Consider the following 21,332-nt stretch of genomic DNA (forward strand, 5'->3'; position numbering starts at 1 on the left):
TAGCTCTCTACCCCTAACAGCCCCCCTAAGAATCCTGCAGGTAGATCACGCAGGCAACGTAACATCTGAAGGAAGAGTCAGCCCGTCTGCATGCCATGGAGAATGATGCAGAATCCAGCCTCCTGCCTCAGTGATTCACTGAGATTCTTCCCCCTTTTTCCCCTTTAGGAACTGCCCTGGCTGAGCAGAATCTTCCGAGTTGGTCTCAGGTCATGAGTCCACCTTCTCCCCAGATCGCCAGCTCTTCTGTTTAAAGCACGTTTCATTTCTCCTGACACTCGCCTCTCGAATTACTGGCTTAGGGGCAGCGAGCAGCCAAACCTGGATTTGGTAATAGTACGAATTGCTCTTTGTTTATAATCGCTTCCTCACTTCCCACCTCAAAACATAAGAACCAGAAGAAAGGGAGTTTTGTCTCTTTTTCAACCGTTGTTATTTCCCGGCACAGAGAACACTGTGAGACCCATAATAGAGGCTCAGTAAATATTTGTTGGATGAGTGATGACTATACAGCACCCGCTTCCCTGCCCAGGTTCTCTGTGCTCGCCTGACCGAGCAACTCACTGAGCTCTGAATCCTTTCCTGCTTGACAGCACCTCGCTGCATATTTTTCCGACTCACACATACACTCCTTGTTGGATGTCCTCCATCTACCTTCCTCTGCCTCTCCACCAGCCCACACTTTAACCAGGCTTGGGAATCCATGAGAAATCCTATTATCCTCAGGGGCTCCCCCTGACCATTCCAGTCCAAAATCTCCCTGACCACTGACCTTGCATAGAACTGAGTCTACGTCACTCAATAGGCCCCATATCCCCTTATGGCATACTACACAGCATCACCAATATCACTAAAAACCACATTCATGTGAACAGCATCTTACGGTTTGCAAACTGTTTTCTCTTCAAGGCGTCTGAAGTCTAACATTCTGAGAATGTAGCCAGGAAATGGAATAAACCAGCAGCGGGTAATATCTGCATCTAACTAAAAATAACAAAAATTACCCATAATTGAAAATATGCTATATACCAGACACTAATTGTGGCTTTATATGGCCATCCCATTTCCTTTTCACAAATACTGCAGGAAGCAGGTATTGTTTTCTAAAGTTTATTGATGAGACACATCTGCAGCTCAGAGAGGTTCGGTAACCTGCTCAAGCACTCACAACAGAAACCACCAGAGCTGGGAAATGAACTCAGGTTTGTCCGTCCCAGAAGGGCTTGCTCTTAACAGGGAGGTTCTAATTCCTCTCCACTGGGACTGGAAGAAGCAGAAAACGAGTGCGTGTGTGTGTGCGCACACGTGTGTGCACTTGCACTTGCACATAAGCATGGATGCATGAACCGGGGGTGGGATGAGGGGCAAGAGGGAGAGGGAGTGGGAGTTTTCCAAACGACCAAAGAGTTACTAAGAAATACTCTAAAAGGGAGAAAATGATACAAAGCTATAAAAGTTCAAAGAACTGCTTTAGATAAGCAAGTCTCTGGTTCTGAATTACAGAAGCTGTGTATAAAGTGCGAATGAGGTCCAGGGGAACTGCCCGACAGGGCCTCAAGGCCAGGTGCACCATGCCCCCTGGAAGCTAAGTAACAGGGGCCCCCAGGATGACAGCTAGGCAGAGAAATCCTGAGTGTCAAAATGAGCTGCAAAGAAACAAGCAGCAGGTTCTGTGTGCCGCTCTTAATATCTCTGCAGGTGCAGGCCTCCTTATGCCCATTTTTCAGGTGGGGAAACTGAGGCTCAGAGGCTTAAAACGATTTGCCTGGCCATTCAGCAGAGTGAATGATCAAGCCAGATTCAGGCCCAGGCCTGAGCCAAGAATGCCAGCTCTCTCCAGGTCCCTGGCCACACTTCCTGGCGGCATTTGCAAGGGGAGGGTGTGGGCCACGTGGGGACTGGGACCTTGGAAGGCTCCGGGTGCTCTTTACCTCGCACTTCTCCACGACCGGCTGCTGCCCACACTCGGAGCTGTTGCCTGCCACGATGCCGGCCCGAAGGTTCTCGCTATCGCCGGTGCCCTCCTCCATGGAGTAGGTCTTCGAGTGGTTGCCGCGCCGGTGGGCCGGGCCGTGGCCCTGGGCCAGGCTGAGCTGCCGGCGGAGCGCGCGGTTCTCCTCCTCCACCTCGCGTACGCGCACCTCCAGGCTCTCGCGCTCCCGCTGGCTGGACGCCGTGTACCGGGGGCTGTGAGGCTGGGACTCCAGCGGAGACAGAGACACCGGCTTCCCATCTGCGGGTGCGGAGAGAACGGGAAGGGTTAAAGCCGACTAGAACTCCACGGGCCCCTACCCCTACTCCAGACGTCCATGGCTCCTTTTGCCGTCCCATTTAGAAGTAAAAGCCGGTGGAAAATGCGTTGTAAATAAACACACATCCAGACTGAACTGCGAACAAAGTTGAGAACAGAATGACTTAATGTGGTGATGAAAAACATGCTGTTTAACCGTTTACAACAGCCAAGAGCTAAGTGTCCATCAACAGATGAATGGGTAAAGATGTGGGGTATATACACAATGGAATATTACTCAGCCATAAAAAGAATGAAATAATGCCATTTGCAGCAACATGGATGGACCTAGAGATTATCATACTAAGTGAAGTAAGTCAGACAGAGAAAGACAAATATCATATGATGTCACTTATATGTGGAATCTAAAATATGACACATATAAACTTATTTATGAAGCAGAAAGACACTCAGGGACATAGAAAACAAACTTATGGTTACCAAAGGGGATGGGGGGGTAGAGATTAGCAGGAGTTTGCCACTGGCAGATTCAAACTACTATATATAAAATAAACAATAAGGTCCTACTGTATAGCATGGGGAACTATATTCAATATCCTGTAATAAACCATAATGGAAAAGAATATGAAAAAGAGTATGTATATATATGTATAACTGAATCACTTGCTGGACACCAGAAACTAACGCAACACTGTAAGTCAACCATACTTCAATTAAGAAAAAAACTAACATGCTGTTTAGAGAAGACAATCACAATATAATTTTTCCTAATTAAATGCACTGTCTTCTTTTCCCTACTTGGCACATTTCCAGGTAGATATTCTTGTTAGCAATAAAACATGAATATGAAGTAGGAGGAGGAGAGAAAGGAGGAGAATGGGGGGCAGTAGGACGAAGTGGAGGAGAGGAAAAAAGAAGAGAAGGAATAAAGAAGTATTAATAATGATTAAGTTAATTTAGTTCTTCCTATGTGAACTCCTATTTATCCTTCAAAACCCAGTTTCAGAAGCATCACCTCCCAAGGGAAGCCTTCTTCAATTTGCAGATAAAATATCTATCAGCATATTCCAACAGCATTTCGTACACAGCACTAAGAAAAATATGTGCCTGTCACACTGGATTTGGTAAATTGTTTTACTAAATGTTTCCTATGAAGATTGGGTGTTCAACGAGGACAAAAACTGGCTCTTACTTATCTTTGTGGAAACATATCATAATATATGATAAATGCTGGAAGCATGGATGCATGTTCCATGACAAGAGAATAGAATAATTAAGTGCAAAAAGGAAGAAGAAAGTAGGAGCATAATCATGAAACTGAGGGCAGAAACAGTCTATTTAACAATCATACACAGAGAAGACAAGTAGGTCTCTCAAAGTCACACAATCAGAACCCAGTGGTATCAAAATTCGTACCCAGGTCTCTCTTATACCCGAGCCTGTACACACTCCCCTTAAATGCAGATTCATAAAAGACTATATATAGGGCCACGGATTTAAAAATTATTAATGTAAAAACCTCATCTCCCAAGGATATTTAGCATAACTCCTTGTACACGGTAAGTGCTCAATGCATGCTTACTGTTGAGGAGCCCCAGGGACACAAGACATACCCAAAACTCTCCCTTCTCTCTTCTCATGCTGCAGAAATCCCAGGATCCAGCTACAACACAGCCGCCTCAGGAAGACCAAGCAAAAATCACATCTCTAGAAAATTACCCTCTCTCAGCTTCCTGCTAAAAAAACACTCTTTTCCACACTTGGAGTTTTTCTCCTTCCTGCCCAGACCCCACTGAGCTTGAAAACTGTCCCAGGGAGTCTCTGTGACTCACAAAAACTTGAGGATCAAAGAATGTGATGAATTACACCCTGCGAGTTTCACCTGTGCTGCCTTACTGCGCCTGCCTCTGCCCAGGGCTCTTTGATATGTTTCTGGGTTTTCACAAACACGACTCCTTTTTTCCCTCTTAATCACCTCAGGGTTAAACGCCTGAGCTCCCAGGTCCTTTGCTATCAACACAGCAAATATGACTCGCTGAATTCCACTGCTCCGGACCACAGACCTAAGGCCAAGGCCGAGTGTATGGAGATGTGAAATCACAGGTTGATTAGGGTTGCATTGTTACCAAGCTGGCTGATTACAAGCTGACCGGGGCTTTTGAAACCTGTCTCCTTGTTTGGTAAAACCAAATTAGTTCCACTGAGAATGAAAAAGAGAAGGGAGCAACAGCAATTGTGTTTTCTCAGCCAACACTGACCCTTCAAGCAGGGGTGGGGAGGACGATAGTCTAGCTTCCATCAGTGGGCAGGGCAGTTAACGCTTTGCAGCTGCTCTGGCTCTGCGCAGGGGCTGGGCAGTTCACACTGACAATGTCTTGGGTTATCACAGCACAGGCAGGTGGCAATCGGTGTCCCCATCACAGATGAGGAAACTGAGCCTCTACAAGCTTAAGCCGTGCTCCCCTTGTGGCGACTGGAAACAAGGTCTCTGTGACCGCACGTGGCCAAACTCCTGAATGTGTGGCCCGAGTTGGAGGTACAGTTGCTCTGGAGCATGAGGGGTCTTCTTGCTTCTGAAAGGACCTTGGACTTTTGGGAAGGAACCCAGGAAGCTCTGGAAGCCCACCAGGATCCCAGAAGCTCCGGAAAATATACAACAAATGGGAACTCTGAATTTGTTCTTTGGAGGGATTAAATGCTATGAGCTTTGGTTTTCCCTTCCCTGAAATGCAAGGAGAAACGCTAACCTTGCAAGGGTGATGGGGGAGGCTTAAGTAAGATACTGAAATACCAACCACTTGAACTCTCATTGGACGGTATTTGGTGTCGATTAGCTCCTGCAACCCCTGTCCCAGTCGGGGGGTAGGGGTGCAGACAGGTGATATTACGGGCAAGATGAGTTGATGATGTAAATTAGGGTGTTGAGCGCTGTCCATTTTCTGAACACGGGCTGTTCTCTGAGTGGCACGTGGGAGAAAGTGGCCAACGAACCTTCACTTACTTTGATATGTGGCATCTCTGAACCTTCTTTCCTTCAGCCTTAGGCAGGTCAAAGTTCACGCAGAGGCTACATGGAGGAGCAGGCAGCCTTCCCATGGGGGTCCGGTCACTTCCTCTAGCTCCTCTCCCAAAAGCCCCCCAGTTTACTTATTCTAATTCTTTGATGACGTGCTTATAAAGGCATAATTATGTAATCCCTAAGCAATCCTAATTCCAGGGTAGTGAGGGGGAAAATGCTCTCAGTATCCTGTGTCCATTTCCTGCTTTAGATCCCAACTGGTTTCGACCAAACTTAGCTCTCAGAGACTTGCAGGTGTTTTCTCTACCTTAAAACTCCACAGATTAGTCACCAATGAAGACACATAAAATAATAAAAGCCAGGCCTCAAGGAGGGGGAGCGGACGTTGGAAAAAGCCACATGCTGTACCGTGCCCGGTGCCTGGCATGTAAGAAGGGCTCAATAAACAGCAGAATCGGAACTGCTGGTTTGTGTGTTTGCAAGGTGCATCACCTTGAGCTGGCCCCTTCCTCTTTCTCTTCCTGAAAGGGAGTGTCCTGGAGATGGGCACCTCTCGGCTCTAACTTGCCGTGGGCTCGTGTACAGATGGACCCTGCATCTCTAACCCAGCCGACCCATCCAGTGCTGCATGGCCGGAAGTCAAGACAGTGGGGCCCGTTGCCCTGCCATGTTCACAGCTCATTCAGCCTGCCTACTGCTTTTGTTCCTGGACTACACATCTCTCTGGCTCCTGACCCCTTTTTTCCTAACCCTCTGGGGGGATGTAGTGGGGGCAGGGTTAGGACAGTGCAAGGCCTGCCGTCTTCGAAGTGGTCCGCACATCTCTGTGCTGGCTTCTGGGCCCTGGTCTCTCCCAGGAACGCTCCTCTTTCTTCGTGTCTAGGCCGTCATTATAAAGCCCATCACGTGGGGCTGTATCGTCTATGGAAACCACTGAACCCACAGCAGTTACTTCTCAAACTGGCAGTACAGAAGCTTTTCCCTCCAATCCACCTTGGATAAAATGCTGGCCCAATACACATGCCTAATACATAGCTTACCCTACATGCAATTCTTCACGTGAATTCAACAAACTGGTCCATACCCTAGTCATCAAGACAAGCTCCACTGATCGCATGCCTGACACACGTCCAACTGCTCTCGACATGCCTGCCCCCAACTTCCATACTTACCTTGTTGAAGACCAGTAACAGTTTGGGGGCTGTGATGGTTCATTCTACATGTCAACTTGACTGCGTCATGGGGTGTCCAGATATGGGGTCAAACTTATTCTGGGTGTTTGGGGATGAGATTAACATTTGAATCAGTCGAGTGGGTAAAGCTCATTGCCTTCCCTAATGCGGTGGGTCTCATCCAAACAGTCAAAGGCCTGAAGAGAACAAAAAGGCTGACCCTTCCCCACTAGGAAGGGAGAATTCCTCCTGCCTGACAACCTCTGAGCCGGGACATTGTTTTGTTTTCCCTGCCTTTGGACTTGAACTGAAACGCTGGCTCTTCCTGGGTCTCGAGCCTGCCAACCTTCAACTAGAATTACATCATCGGTTCCCCTGGGTTTCCAGCTTGCAAACTGACCCTGCAGATATGGGACTTGACCATCTCTATAATTGCATGAACCAATTATTTATCATAAATTTCTTTACACACACACACCCTGTCTGTCTGTCTGTCTGAACAACCCTGACTAGTACAGAGACCAACAACACTCTGTAGATCACACTGAGTACCACTGCCCAGTACCCAGCCTCTCTGTCCTCAGGGCCTGGCACGCTGCCTGCACTTAACAAGCATTTCAAGGAAGGATGAAGGGAAGGACTGGCATCTAGAGCTTAAAAAAAAAAAGGCATGAAAAAAATAGATCTAGCAAACCTTCAACTACCAGTTCACTTGAACTTTGAACAACCTGGGGGCTAGAGGCATGGATCCCCGACGCAGCTGAAAATCCACGTATAACTTTAGAGTTGGTCCTCTATGTTTGTGGTTCCACATCTGCTGATTCAACCAACTACAGATCATATAGTACACGTATTAGTTGAAAAAAATCTGCATGTAGTGGACCCATGCAGTTCAAACCTGCATTATTCAAGGATCAACTGTACTTACAAAGTGACTTCATTATAAGCTTAATTGCTGGGGGAAGAGGGAGAGATAACCAAGAAAAGAAAACAAATCAAATCTAGTCAGCAAGCATGACTAGATTATTCCAAATCTAGATTATTATTATTATTACTAGATTATTCCAAATCTAGTCAGCAAGCAAGACTAGATTATTCCAAATCCCAAGCATGGGATTTGGAATAAGAAAGAGCTGAGTTTGAATTACAGTTCTGCCACCTACTAATAATTAACCTTAGGCAAAGTACTTAACTTCTGTGACTCACTGTCCCCATATGTAAAATGGGAGACAGCGGGGTGTGTACATTATTACCTAGCAGCAGGCCTAATCAGAGTAGATACTCAAATTTCCCCTTCCCACCCACCCTAACCCACCCCACCAAACCCAGAGGCAGGACACATAAAGACAACAGTGAATAGGATCCTTCATTTCTAAGCCCCCCTGACCTTTGCTTTTCTATTACCTTTCCTTCCAGGTTTCTTTTTTCCCCCCAGATCTGCACTGTATTTGTACACAAGGTGCATCTGTGTCACATAATGCCTATATGTGTTGATCTACAGTTCAGCCCACTTTGAGTTTAAAATGTCAAACAAGACATTATTCAGAATCTCAGTTGGCAACATCTTCCTCCTCCCTCCCAAACTTCTCAACAAACATGAATTTATCATCAGATTTGAATCTCTGAATCCACTTGAGATGAATGCTCTGAATTAAGAATCAAAACAGCTAAGATTCAGAACAAAAAAGGTAAATTGAAAATCAACCTCCGTGCAGTACGGTGACAGAGATTAGGGACTTGGCATCCAAAACGTCCTAAGTGATGATCTGAATCAGTTTGTGCGCACTGACTCTCTCTGGAGTACTGGCGTTTCACACTGTAATAGCCACCACTGCAGACAGAACTGGGGGGGGGGGCTCATTAATGGAGGCAGGGACCCCAGCCCTGAGACCGCCATGTTGCAAGCTCATACCAGCCCCTTCCAGTGCTGACAGTCCTAGATCTTTCTGGCCAAGGACACCACAATCCTGCACTCATGCCCAGATTTCAGGAAGGCTGTCCCCCTGCATCATTCTACCCACGATGAAAACATCGCATCCCTAACATTTATTCGGCAAAATCCCCCTATGTACAATCTGTCACCAGGGCCTGCCAATTCTCCTGATGTTTGAAGCCCTTCTCATTCTATTTCAAACATTCCATCTCAAACCCAGCCTTTTAATCTTATCCTAAAACAGGGGTATCAAACTTCTGTAAATGCCCAGAGAGTAAATATGTTTTACTCTGTAGGCCACGCGGTCTCTGATGCAAGGACTCAACTCTGGCTTTGCAGCACAAAAGCAGCCACAGAAATTCCTAACACACGAGCATGGCTGTGTTACAATAAAACTTTATTTACAAAAACAAGCGCTGGGCCAGATTTGGCCTGCAAGCCCTAGTTTGTGGATCTTTGTTCTAGAACATTGGTCTCCTCAGTTTGTCTCCCCACTTCCAATCTCTCTCTGTTCCCGCCAGCCTTACTCACAGGTGCCAGGGATGTGCTTAATGAAAACCCTATTCCCACCACATTGTGCAGTTTGACAATGTACAGAAGCGTCTCCATCTGCTTCAAGGTCATCTATAAAATTCAACAAACACTTGGTCACTTCCTATTGAGTACATGTCCAGTGCTTAGAGGCTGTGTCATCTCATTTTAATTTATACAACACTTCTAATCGAGTGGGTGTTCTCACACTAACCCTATATGACAAATGGAAAAAAAAAAAAAGAAATAGACACATGACTTAACCTGTTCAATGTCATCCCAGCAACAGACGGCAAAGGGAAAGACTTGAACTCAGGTTCATTGGCTCCAGATCAATTTCTCTATTTGCCCCAAATCACAATGTCTCCTATTTGCCCCTCTCCAAATATGTCCAATCTAGTTTATTTTTGCTTCTGCTTCATCTCCTGGTCCCTTAGCCAGTGGTTCTCAATCCTGGCTACCATTACAATCCCTTGGGAAACTTAAAAAAAAAAAATCCCAGATTAATTAGCTCAGAATCTCTGGAGGTTATGGTCTAGTTATGAGCATTTTAAAAAGCAGCCACCCGGGCTTCCCTGGTGGCGCAGTGGTTGAGAGTCCACCTGCTGATGCAGGGGACACGGGTTTGTGCCCCGGTCCGGGAAGATCCCACATGCCGCGGAGCGGCTGGGCCCGTGAGCCATGGCCGCTGAACCTGCGCGTCTGGAGCCTGTGCTCTGCAACAGGAGAGGCCACGACAGCTAGAGGCCCGTGTACCGCCAAAAAAAAAAACCAAAAAACAGCCACCCTCCCGTGTTCTCGTGTAGTCAAGGTTGAGAAACCCTGGCTTAGGCATTTCCCCCAACCTCAGGCTGAGACACCATAAACCCCATTTGCCACTGTTTGCTCCTTAAGGCAAATTTAAGGAACGGGCTCCGATGCAAAGAGGTCTTAGCAGCACTGTCGCACTTAACTCCGGTACTGCCCTTGCTCCAGTCTCTACTGTATTCTTAGAATAGCTCCCATCATGTAACCCAGGGCCTTCCTGATTTCCTATAACCTAGGCTGCCCGGCATTCTAGCTCTTCCACGCTTGGGGCTGTTTTGCTGCTATCAATCCCCCTTCCTTCCAGGATGAGAGCTCTTCCCAAAGCAGGGTTCTACTATTGCAGTTGCCAGACCTGCCAGCTTCCTCGGTTCCAGACTCCGCCCTCTATGACCAAGATGTCACTCCATTCCAATGATTTACTCCAATTTCTCGCCTTCCACATAAGGCTGCATTCATTAAGTAAGCATTTTGTAATTCCAAAAAGCACAATGCCTTCCTTGCAATCAACATAAAAACTTCACACTCTCCTTCAATGCATTTTGAAATTGCAAACTAAATTAAATATTGTGGCCAAAGTCATTTTAGAAAAATTTAGAAAACTCAGTTCAATCTTTAAAATCTCCCATTTAAAAACTGCTTTTAAATTGTGATCACTGGATCTCCACATGACAGCTGAGTCTACTCACACATCGCAAGCTCAGCTGTCACTCTTGGTAGGTTACAGGTTCAGAGTAAGACACAGGTCTGGGTGGAGCTATTTTCCCAAGTTCCGAATTGTGGAACCAGATTTGCCCAGAGGAGGAAAAAGGGACTGATGACACGAAAAGCCTGTTTTGCTTGTTACGGGATAAACAGGGAACATTTTTACCCAAAAATGCCCCAGAGTCATTTCCTGGAATCATCTTTGGCAACCAAAGCAAACTTGAGTTCCAGCAAAGACCTTAGAGCATTTCTGGCAAAGACCAAACACAACAGAGCTCCCGGCAAGCTTCTGAAAAGAATCAGCAACCAGCAGGCCAGGAAAAGAAGCCTAGATTTGTCTCATCATAATAGGGTAAAAGCAGTTTGACTTCTTTTCCTCCATGAAATTATTTTGCAGAACTTTGTCTTAAAGAGCTTCATTAAGTCAAGAAAATGAAGGCATTGTTAGCACTGATTTGCTGTATCCATAGCTGGGTTTGGGAGAGAAGCGCTTAAGGGTGTCCTAATAAGCAACGATGTCAGTGGTTTGCCCCTTGAAACTTCAGGATCAGTGATTTCAAAGCTTCAAATGTTTTTGGCCAAATATCCTAAGTTCTGAAAGTCTGAGGCAGTTGGTTCTCACAGCAAGAGTAACTGAATCTTTCCACTCCTAAATCTGGCCCATCTTTCTTCTCTTTGATGTCCAAGGAATCTAAGCATTAACAGAAAGACTTTGTTGGTAGCATTCAAATCGTCACCGAACACGACAAAGGATGATGTATTTAGTGCTCTATTTTTTAATATAATTGAATGGCGTGACAGCAGAGTTGAGTTCTTAGATCACCAGGTGCTTTAGAAACAACTCTTGGAGGGAAGAATACAGTGCGTTCCAGAAAATGTGACGTTTATTCCAATCTGGAGAATCAACCCGTGTGTGAGAGCCAAATAAATTCATATTCCAATCACCTTTGCTCACTCTCTGCCCTTACTGAGTTAACTTCAATCACTTTTTGCATAGCCTCAAAGACACCCAAGCTTTACTGGTGGACTCCAACGGCTGAGTTTGAGAAAGTAGTCTTTCCCCTCCCAGAGTCTCTTGAGACATATTCCATTCACCTGCAATAGTTGGAAACAGTTCCCTTTATTAGGAAAGACATCAAAACTAAAATGAGCAAGATGATTTTATCCTTTGTAAAACGTGAACTGGACATCCCCAAGTCACCAATATGGCCCTTGACTGTAGAATCGGACTCAGAAATATTCTAGAATTTCTCCTTCATTTTCTCTTTGGCAGCACTCAAGATATATGACTTCATATATTTCCACTGATCTATTTTTTTAACCTTAGCAATATATGTTATTTTATATGAAATATTCATAGCCCTTATAAAATCCCACTAATATGTTCCAAGAGTGGCAAATCATGTATGTCGGGGAGAATCATATTTTACGGTAAATTTTTTTTTTTTTTTTTTTTTGCGGTACGCGGGCCTCTCACTGTTGTGGCCTCTCCCGTTGCGGAGCACAGGCTCCGGACACGCAGGCTCAGCGGCCATGGCTCACGGGCCCAGCCGCTCCATGGCACGTGGGATCCTCCCAGACCGGGGCACAAACCGGCGTCCCCTGTATCGGCAGGCGGACTCTCAACCACTGTGCCACCAGGGAAGCCCCGGTAAAAATTTTTTAATGAGGCTTGTTTTTCTTTGTTTTGTTTTTGGTAACTAAAATCTTGTTCATATCAATAAAGCTACATGGGATGACTTTATCAAGGTTTTAAAATTTTACGCTCGTCGCACTAAGGATACTGAAAACTGTCCTTTTCTAAAAATGTGAACCCATGCTTTCCATAAGCCTCACACTGTCATACTTGGTGGCTATATTTATTTATCAAAAAACATTTAAAAAGAATTTTAAAAATTAAATTAAAAAAAGAATTTTAATGGTGAGTATTGACAACAACGTCTGGTTTGGATTACAGAGGGATGGAAGATTTCAATGGCAGGCAGCAGATGCTTCGGGACTCCAGACACATCAGCAGAGCTCTGGCCCATCCATTGTGCTCCCTTCTCCTCCCCAGGGCTCCTAGATCATCTCATTTCAGGGGGGAAGTGCCAGAGCGGAATTCAGATCTAGGGAAAAGAGTTAGGGACTCTTACAAAAAGGACCCAAAAGAACGACTGCCTTGCATCCTGAGTGCCTCCTTCATTGGACTGTGTCAGACTTGAACGATGGTGCTCTGCTCACCTAGGGAGGAAGGGGGACCACCAAACAGTATCCTCAGGCTTGGAGATTCTGCTGCTTTTGGAGGATGGTACTTTCATGAATGTCCCAGGGGTAAAAGAGGAAAACTGAGTGCAAAGCATGACCAGAAGGCGAGAGGGTAGTCTTCATGCTCTACGTCAGTGATGGCGGCCAGTGTGCTTATCCACCACCGTATCTGAAATTAGGCACATGCCAATCTGAGCAAAAGCTCTCTTTCTCTGGGCTGCATTTAAGTGAGGATTAACATAGGGGAAGAATCCCTTCTCCCACTTCTGGTATTTCAGGAGGTCTCGTGTCAGGGAGGACTGGATTGATTTGCATCCGATTTTTGGGGCCTTCTGACACACCTCATCTCCTCTACACTGAACTGGCTTTGAGACAAAGCCTCTGCCCTTCGTGCAAACCTCATGCAGGCTGCACCACATCAGGAGAACCCAATTCTGGCCTGCAGTGTTCATGGTACAGTTTGACCTGATGAGATACTGAAAAAAAGGAGTTGGAAAGGAGATTAGAAGAAAGAGTTAACAAAGACAAGTAGGACGCTTGATTTGCACTAGTTAAAGTTAGTAATGGCTACGGAGCCAACCACCAGCACGAGTAGCTGCCATGAAGAATATTCCTACATATTTCAAAGAGAAGAGGAAGCAAGTGTTTTTTGAATGTGGTTGATTCCTTCAATAGCATCCCCTTCCTGTAAACTGCCACGTCACCAAAATCAATGTTACCATCCTCGGCTCAATTGTAAATGAAAAACAAGAGAAAACAACCAAAAGCCTGACTGAACATGCTCTTGCCTATAAATGACTGCTCTCCCTTTCTCTCCTTTTCCTTTCTTCACAGTCTCCAACCCCCCCCCCATCAGCTTGACTTACTTAAAATTATATTCCAATTGCCATGAGCATCTATATGGAAACAAAATTTTAAGAAAGAAGAAGAAAAGAAAAACCCTTATCATCCTTTTTTCACCCCTTCCTGACAAATCCAAACCATCCCTTGGGAGGAAATCAGAAATGAAGAATGAGGTTTTATCAGGATAGACTCAGGGCGGAGGGGGTAGATAGAAGATTTTTATCAGGAGCTCAGCTTGACAGAAATAGCATTTTTCAGGATGGGCACTTGGCAAAGATAAGACATTACCAAGAGCAAGATAGATGTTTGGGTAAAATATCGTGCTAATACCTATTAAGCAAAACCTGCCATCTCTACTTTTGACAGATGGTTATTTTCTTCCAAGTCCTCCTCCAGGGATGATGGAGATTTTTCTATAAGGTGCTTCCAACCTTATCACAGAAGCAAAAAGAATAAAACTAAGGACCCTCAACTCAGCTCCACTGTAAGGCAAACCCAGGATTTTCCTCAGCAAGTTGAAAGGAAGCATGGGCTTGGGTACAGGGAGGACTTAGAGGGGACCCAAGGGATGCCTGGATGGTGACGCTCCAGTACAGACCCCAATTCCTGGTCCTGAAGAGAAGAGTCCCTTGCAGGCCAGAGGCCCACCTGAGGCTGTACTAATGGGACTGACCTCAGAGGCCGTGTCAAGACATCAGAACAGATCTGTCAAGAGGAAACACTTATTCGAGGCTTTCTAGAGTTTCTGGAACTGCTCTTGAAGTCTCCTGCACTTTCTGACTCCATCTCCTGGCCCCGAAGAGCACCTCCGAGAACCATCCAGTATTCACCATCCAGTATTTCCAAAGCCTTTACACACGGCAGCCCTATGCTAAGATCCTGGCTGGCATGACCAGCAACTGGAATAAGCATTAAGTATTTGTGCCATTCCCTTTGCAGGACTTATCACCTGGTGAATGCTCACTGCTTCTCCAATATCTGGTTAAAATTCCCTTCGAGGAACCCTTCTCCAATCTGCCCAGGGTGGGATGGCCACTCCACTCCTCCCCCCATAACTGGATTTCCTGTAACCTCCCACCATGGATCTAAGGTGATGGCTCTTACTACGTTTGTAGCAGCTGTTCACGCAAACTGCTTGGCACTGGGACTTGCATCCCCTCAGCACCTGTTCAGGGCAGATGCTGTGCCAGCGAAGGCAGGGACCACGTTGAGTCACTTTTGTTTCCCAAGAGCCCAGCACCAGGTCTGTAAGCAATGAGCATTCTTATGTGTCCCCAACTGTGGAAAGAGACGATGACTCAGGAGTTACGTGATGTCCTCATATCCAAACAACAGCCCTTCCTAAACCTTCCGCTCCCCACTTCAGCCAACGGCATCACTGTTGTTCCCAGTGCACAGGTCAAAAACCTAGGGCTCGGCCTTCCCTGGTGGCGCAGTGGTTGAGAGTATGCCTGCCGATGCAGGGGACATGGGTTTGTGTCCCGGTCCAGGAAGATCCCACATGCCGCGGAGCGGCTGGGCCCGTGAGCCATGGCCGCTGAGCCTGTGCGTCCAGAGCCTGTGCTCCGCAACGGGAGAGGCCACAACAGTGAGAGGCCCGCGTAACGCAAAAAAGAAAAAAAAAAAAAAAAACCTAGGGCTCATCCTTGAATTTCTTCCCTCACCTCCCACGTACGCTGCGTTAGCAATATATCTGAATGTTGGCTCTGCCTTCAAAGTATACCCCGAATCCAAACTCGCAGCACCACCACGCCAGCCCAGGTCCCACCATTTCCCACCTGGACTCATGCAACAGCCATCTACCAGGCCACCCGGCTTCAGTCCACTCATCACTCAGCAGCCAGATGACACTTAGACATGGTCCTCAGACTCCACCACCACCCTGCTCAAACCATCCCTCGGATGGCTTCCCATCAAACTAAACACAAAACCCAAACACCTTACCATGGGTTACATGGCCCAACAAAACCCTGACCAGGGTTATCTTTCTGACCTTAGAATGTTCCTCCATTCCCTCCGCAGCCACCACACTGGCCTTCCAGATGTTCTCGAATATACCAACCACTGTCCCACACCCTGGGGCCTCTGCACTTGCTGCTGGCTTCCACGATCTTAATTGGGAAACCTGCTTGAGTACCAATCCTCAGAGAAGAATCTACACCAGTCTCTGAAAACCCATCCCTGCCCGTCCAGCAGCCCTGGTCTCTGTCACTCCTTCTCTGGTACTTCTTCTCCACTGTACACATTACACTACTCTCCCCAAGGAGACATTTCTTTGTTTTCTTCTTGTTTGTCTGTCTCCACCCCTAGAATACAAGTTCCGCGGTGGAAGCGTCTTTTCTGGATCTGTCTCATCCACCATTATACCTCCAGGGTCTAGAACCAGCTACATAATACGCACGTAGTCAAGGTCCTAAATGACCAAGGCAAGGAATACAAGCAATTACTAGCACAGTTCAATGACGGGAATTGGGTTTCGAATGAGGATGACGACTACAGCTCCCTTACTGGCCACGCGTGTTGGCTGAGTGAGTTTCACACATTACCTTATTTAAGTCCCACATCTCTGAGGTGGGTTTTATTGTCTCGATTTTAAAGAAGCAGAAGCTCACTGAGCTAAAGTAACTTGCCAAGACGTTCTGCAAACAAAGGAAAGGGCTTGAACTGATACCCCCCTTCCCCCCAGAAACCCTGTTTTCATTCCACCTTCTGTCTCTAAATAGCTCTCTGAAGGAAATAAAGGTTGCATTCCCACGGAACAAGTGGGGACACACTGCATGTAGTACACTTACAAGATAGACAAGTAGCAGGACAGTTTCAACAAGGATCAAGAAAGTAAGGGACTTTCTGCAAAAAGATGAATAAGAGGAGAATTCGAAAAAAACCTTTTCTAACAGCCCAGTGAACTGTGCTCAGGCAGCTAGAACGCGTGAGGCTGACAAAGCGACCCAAATACGCTATCAGATGTCCCAGAAGGCAAGCACACACAGGATGAAGAAAAGGAAAAGCAGGGAGGAGAAAAGTTCCTGATATCTTGATCTAGACATCCCGGGTGCCCTGTCTTGCAGCCTTCTTGTGTCCTTTCACCATCAGCTTTATTTTATTTTACTTTTTTAAACTGAAGTACAGCTGATTTACAATGCTGTGTTAATTTCTGCAGTACAGCAATGTGATTTCCTCATTTATTTTCATCTTGGATGATCTGTCCATTGGTGAAAGTGGGGTGTTTAAGTCCCCTAGTATGAGTGTGTTACTGTCGATTTCCCCTTTTATGGCTGTTAGCATTTGCCTTATGTATTGAGGTGCTCCTGTGTTGGGTGCACAAATATTTACAATTTTATATCTTCTTCTTGGATTGATCCTTTGATCATTATGTAGTGTCCTTCTTTGTCTTTTGCAATAGTCTTTATTTTAAACTCTATTTTGTCTGATATGAGAATTGCTCCTCCAGTTTTCTTTTGATTTCCATTTGCATGGAATGTCTTTTTCCATCCCCTCACTTTGTCTGTACATGTCCCTAGGTCTGAAGTGGGTCTCTTGTAGACAGCATATATATGGGTCTTGTTTTTGTATCCATTCAGCCAGTCTATGTCTTTTGGTTGGATCATTGAATCCATTTACATTTAAGGTAGTTATCGATATGTGTGCTATTACCATTTTCTTAGTTGTTTTGGGCTTGTTACTGTAGGTCTTTTCCTTCTCTTGTGTTTCCTGCCTAGAGAAGTTCCTTTACCATTTGTTGTAAAGCTGGTTTGGTGGTGTTGAACTCTCTTAGCTTTTGCTTGTTTGTAAAGGTTTTAATTTCTCTGTCAAATCTGAATGAGATCCTTGCTGGGTAGAGTAATCTTGATCGTAGGTTTTTCCCTTTCATCAGTTTAAATATGTCCTGCCACTCCATTCTTGCTTGCAGCATTTCTGCTGGAAGACCAGCTGTTAACCGTATGGGGATTCCCTTGTATGTTATTTGTTGTTTTTCCCTTGCTGCTTTTAATATTTTTTCTTTGTATTTAATTTTTGATAGTTTGAGTAATATGTGTGTTGGCGTGTTTCTCCTTGGATATGTCCTGTATGAGATTCTCTGTGCTTCTCGGACTTGATTGACTATTTCCTTTCCCACATTAAGGAAGCTGTCAACTATAATCTCTTCAAGTATTTTCTCAGTCCCTTTCTTTTTTTCTTCTTCTTCTGGGACCCCTATAATTCGAATGTTGGTGCGTTTAATCTTATCTCAGAGATTTCTAAGACTGTCCTCAATTCTTTTCATTCTTTTTTCTTTATTCTGCTCTGCAGTAGTTATTTCCACTATTTTATCTTCCAGCTCACTTTTCCGTTCTTCTGCCTCAGTTATTCTGCTATTGATTCCTTCTAGAGAATTTTTAATTTCATTTATTGTGTTGTTCATCATTGTTTGCTGTTTGGTTCTTCTAGGTCCTTGTTAAATGTTTCTTTTATTTTCTCCATTCTGTTTCCAAGATTTTCGATCATCTTTACTATCATTTCTCTGAATTCTTTCTCAGGTAGACTGCCTATTTCCTGTTTATTTGTTCGGTCTGGTGGGTTTTTACCTTGCTCCTTCATCTGCTGTGTGTTTCCCTGTCTTCTCATTTTACTTAATTTACTGTGTTTGGGGTCTTCTTTTTAGAGGCTGCAGGTTCATAGTTCCCGTTGTTTTTGGTGTCTGTCCCCAGTGGCTAAGGTTGGTTCAGTGGGTTGTGTAGGCTTCCTGATGGAGGGGACTAGTGCCTGTGTTCTGGTGGATGAGGGTGGATCTTGTCTTTCTGGTGGGCAGGACCGTGTCCGGTGTTGTGTTTTGGGATGTCTGTGAACTTATTATGATTTTAGGCAGGCTCTCTGCTAATGGGTGGGGTTGTGTTCCAGCTTTGCTAGTTGTTTGGCATGGGGTGTCCAGCACTGGAGCTTGCTGGTCGTTGAGTGAAGCTGGGTCTTAGCATTGAGATGGAGATCTCTGAGAGAGCTTTCGCCATTTGGTATTACGTGGGGCTGGGAGGTCTCTGGTGGACCAATGTCCTCAACTCGGCTCTTCCCCCTCAGAAGCACAGGCCTGACACACGGCCGGAACATCAAGATCCTGTCAACCACACAGCTCAGAAGAATAGCGAGCAAAAAATAAATAAATAAAATAAAATAAAACAGAGTTATTAAAATTAAAAATTAACAAAAGGAAAGAAGAGAGCAACCAAACCAAAAAACAAATCCACCAATGATAACAAGTGCTAAAAACTCTACTAAAAAAAAAGAAAAAACACGGACAGAGCCCTGAGAAAAATGGTAAAAGCAAAGCTATACAGACAAAATCACACAAAGAAGCATCCACATACACACCCACAAAAAGAGAAAAATGAAAAAAAATCTATATATAAAAAAAGGAGACAGAGAGCCATCAAATCAATAAACAAATCTACCAATGATAATAAACTGTAAATACTAAACTAAGATAAACATAAAACCAGAAACAACTTAGATGCAGAAAGCAAACCGCAAGTCTACAGTTGCTCCCCAAGTCCACAGCCTCAATTCTGGGATTATTTGTTGTCTATTCAGGTATTCCAGAGATGCAGGGTACATCAAGTTGACTGTTGAGATTTGATCCACTGCTCCTGAGGCTGCTGGAGAGATTTCCCTTTGTCTTCTTTGTTCACACAGGTCCTGGGGTTCAGCTTTGGCTTTGGACTCGCCTCTGCGTGTTGGTTGCCTGAGGGTGTCTTTTGGGAAGTCTGAGGTCTTCTGTCAGCGTTCAGTAGGTGTTCTGTAGGAGTTGTTCCACGTGTAGATGTATTTCTGATGTATTTGTGGGGAGGAAGGTGATCTCCACGTCTTACTCCTCTGCCATCTTGAAGGTCTCCCTCTTGCGTCCTTTTAAAAGAATGCCAGCCATGGGTCGCCTAAGCCTGAGAGCTACTGCAGGGTGAAACTAAGGCCATTATTTGTGGAGCTGTAAGCAATCCCACTGCTGCAAACAGAGATGGATCTATTCTGCCTTCCATAGCCTAAAAAACAGAAAGGAGGTGGGGGCAGAGGAAAGATGCACACATGATAATAAAAGGGGTCAGGAAGACTCAGCTGCCAGGCTCAGGCCAGACAGGAGACGGGAAGAATGGTGGGAATCAAAACCTTTGTCTGCAATCACCAGAGTATTCAGACTGGTTGGAAGCAGCAGTACCCCGGGGGGGCCTAGAAATGGTTAACTCACAGTTACTCTCTGGATGAGTAGCTCAGCTGCTCATCAATAGAATCTCCAGCTGATAATTATTAAGTGAAACTCAGGGCTCGTATTTGCATATGTAAAGCACGCTTCCCTCCAAAGCCACAATGGGAGGGAGAAGCACTTCCTGACTGTGCGGCCCTGGGGAGATTTGGGTAGGGTGGGGCTCCAGCCTGCTTTGCATGTGCTTCTCCACACTCATCAAGCCAGATATTCAGCAAAAATAAACCCCACATCCCAAAATACGCCATTTGTCCCAATCCCCAGCTAAGAGACCTTTCTCTCCAGCTCTGGCAAGGATGCATTCTACCATGATACGTGTCTTATAAGGCCTGTGATTATCCAGTCTGGAGCACGTGGGCATGCACACACACACGCCTGGGTTGTTTCACTGGATGATGGCGCAGTTATTCGTTTCTCCAAAAAGAAGGCTTCCATCCTCCGCACATATTTGACACTTTTCAATCTTTGCACCTGTCGATTAAGAAGCTTTAGCCCAGAAGAAGCAAGAAGGAAATGCAAATGGCATCAAATTCCAAGTATCTGATGGCTTATCTCTGTTATGACATTTATCTTGGCTTGTGAGAAGGAAAGAAGTTACTGAGCTTGTCTCTCCTCCCATAGGAAAGGATGCCACACAGGGAAAAGCCTTCGCTCCCAGGAGTATAGAGACGACCCTGTCCTTAGCATGGCTTGAAATATCAGGGACTTTAAAAGACCAATGTCATTTGTAGGCGCTAGGACATGCCTGTAATAAGGAAGCTGCCAGGACTGTCTAAATTTACAGGGTGTCTAAGATTATACCCATGACATTCCAAAGACAGAAACAGACAATGGGATGAAAAACAATATAAACGATGAATTCTGGGTCTCTTCATTCTTGGTTAAGTCCATGATCCTCTTGGGGTCTCAATGCTCTCATCTATAAAATGGGAGTGAAGATTCTGCTGGAACCCTCTTACACGGCACCATCAGGGTATGTACATACTAACAACATTTTATTTCAATTTACAACCTATATACGTGCCTTCGTTTGACAGCCTTCTGGTATGAGGCTAAGGCTTCTTCTGTAAGAGCATGCCCAGGGTGTACAATTCTACACTGCCTTTCTGCTTCACGTGCTGAGACCACAAAGGAATTGCCAAGTGCTTTTGGTCTGGGTATCTTTAAAATGTAGGGAAAACTTCAAAAGACATTTGTGAAGTAATGAGAGTCGAGAATTCCTTTCTCATTTTTATCTCTTCCCCCATTTTTTTAGTTGTCTTGGTTACATGTAATCTGATGGCTTACTTTTTATGGCCATTCCAAAATGTACAACTTAGCTGTTTACAGAAATGCTTCTTCCTGTACTATGTCACTGTGTTATGTAATAATTATATTATTAATTAAATTATAAAGTTATATTAAATTATATTATTTAATTATATGGTAAAGGTACATCATAAAAGCCTTGATGATAGGTTAAAATGACTTTGGCTAAGAACACACACAGTTCAACTGGTGGGATCGGCAGTGCCAAATGATACTAGAAAGTGGGCCAACGGCAGGAGACTCCACGTGCCCTAGGCAGTGAACGGCGCTGCGACAGAGGGGCTGGAGGAACG

The 21,332-nt window shown here is 45.2% G+C and overlaps 1 protein-coding gene across 1 annotated transcript in view; it reads right to left on the minus strand.

The window, feature by feature from the left end:
- LARGE1 (LARGE xylosyl- and glucuronyltransferase 1) overlaps positions 1–21,332 on the minus strand; it is a 583,936-nt gene that overhangs the window by 308,963 nt on the left and 253,641 nt on the right. Inside the window, exon 3 of the mRNA XM_060025562.1 lies at positions 1,932–2,233. Coding sequence (XP_059881545.1) covers positions 1,932–2,233 — 302 coding nt within the window. The remainder of the gene's footprint in view (positions 1–1,931; positions 2,234–21,332) is intronic.

This window comes from Delphinus delphis, chromosome 11 (genome assembly GCF_949987515.2).
Source record: "Delphinus delphis chromosome 11, mDelDel1.2, whole genome shotgun sequence".
In the NCBI taxonomy this organism is placed as follows: Eukaryota; Metazoa; Chordata; class Mammalia; order Artiodactyla; family Delphinidae; genus Delphinus; species Delphinus delphis.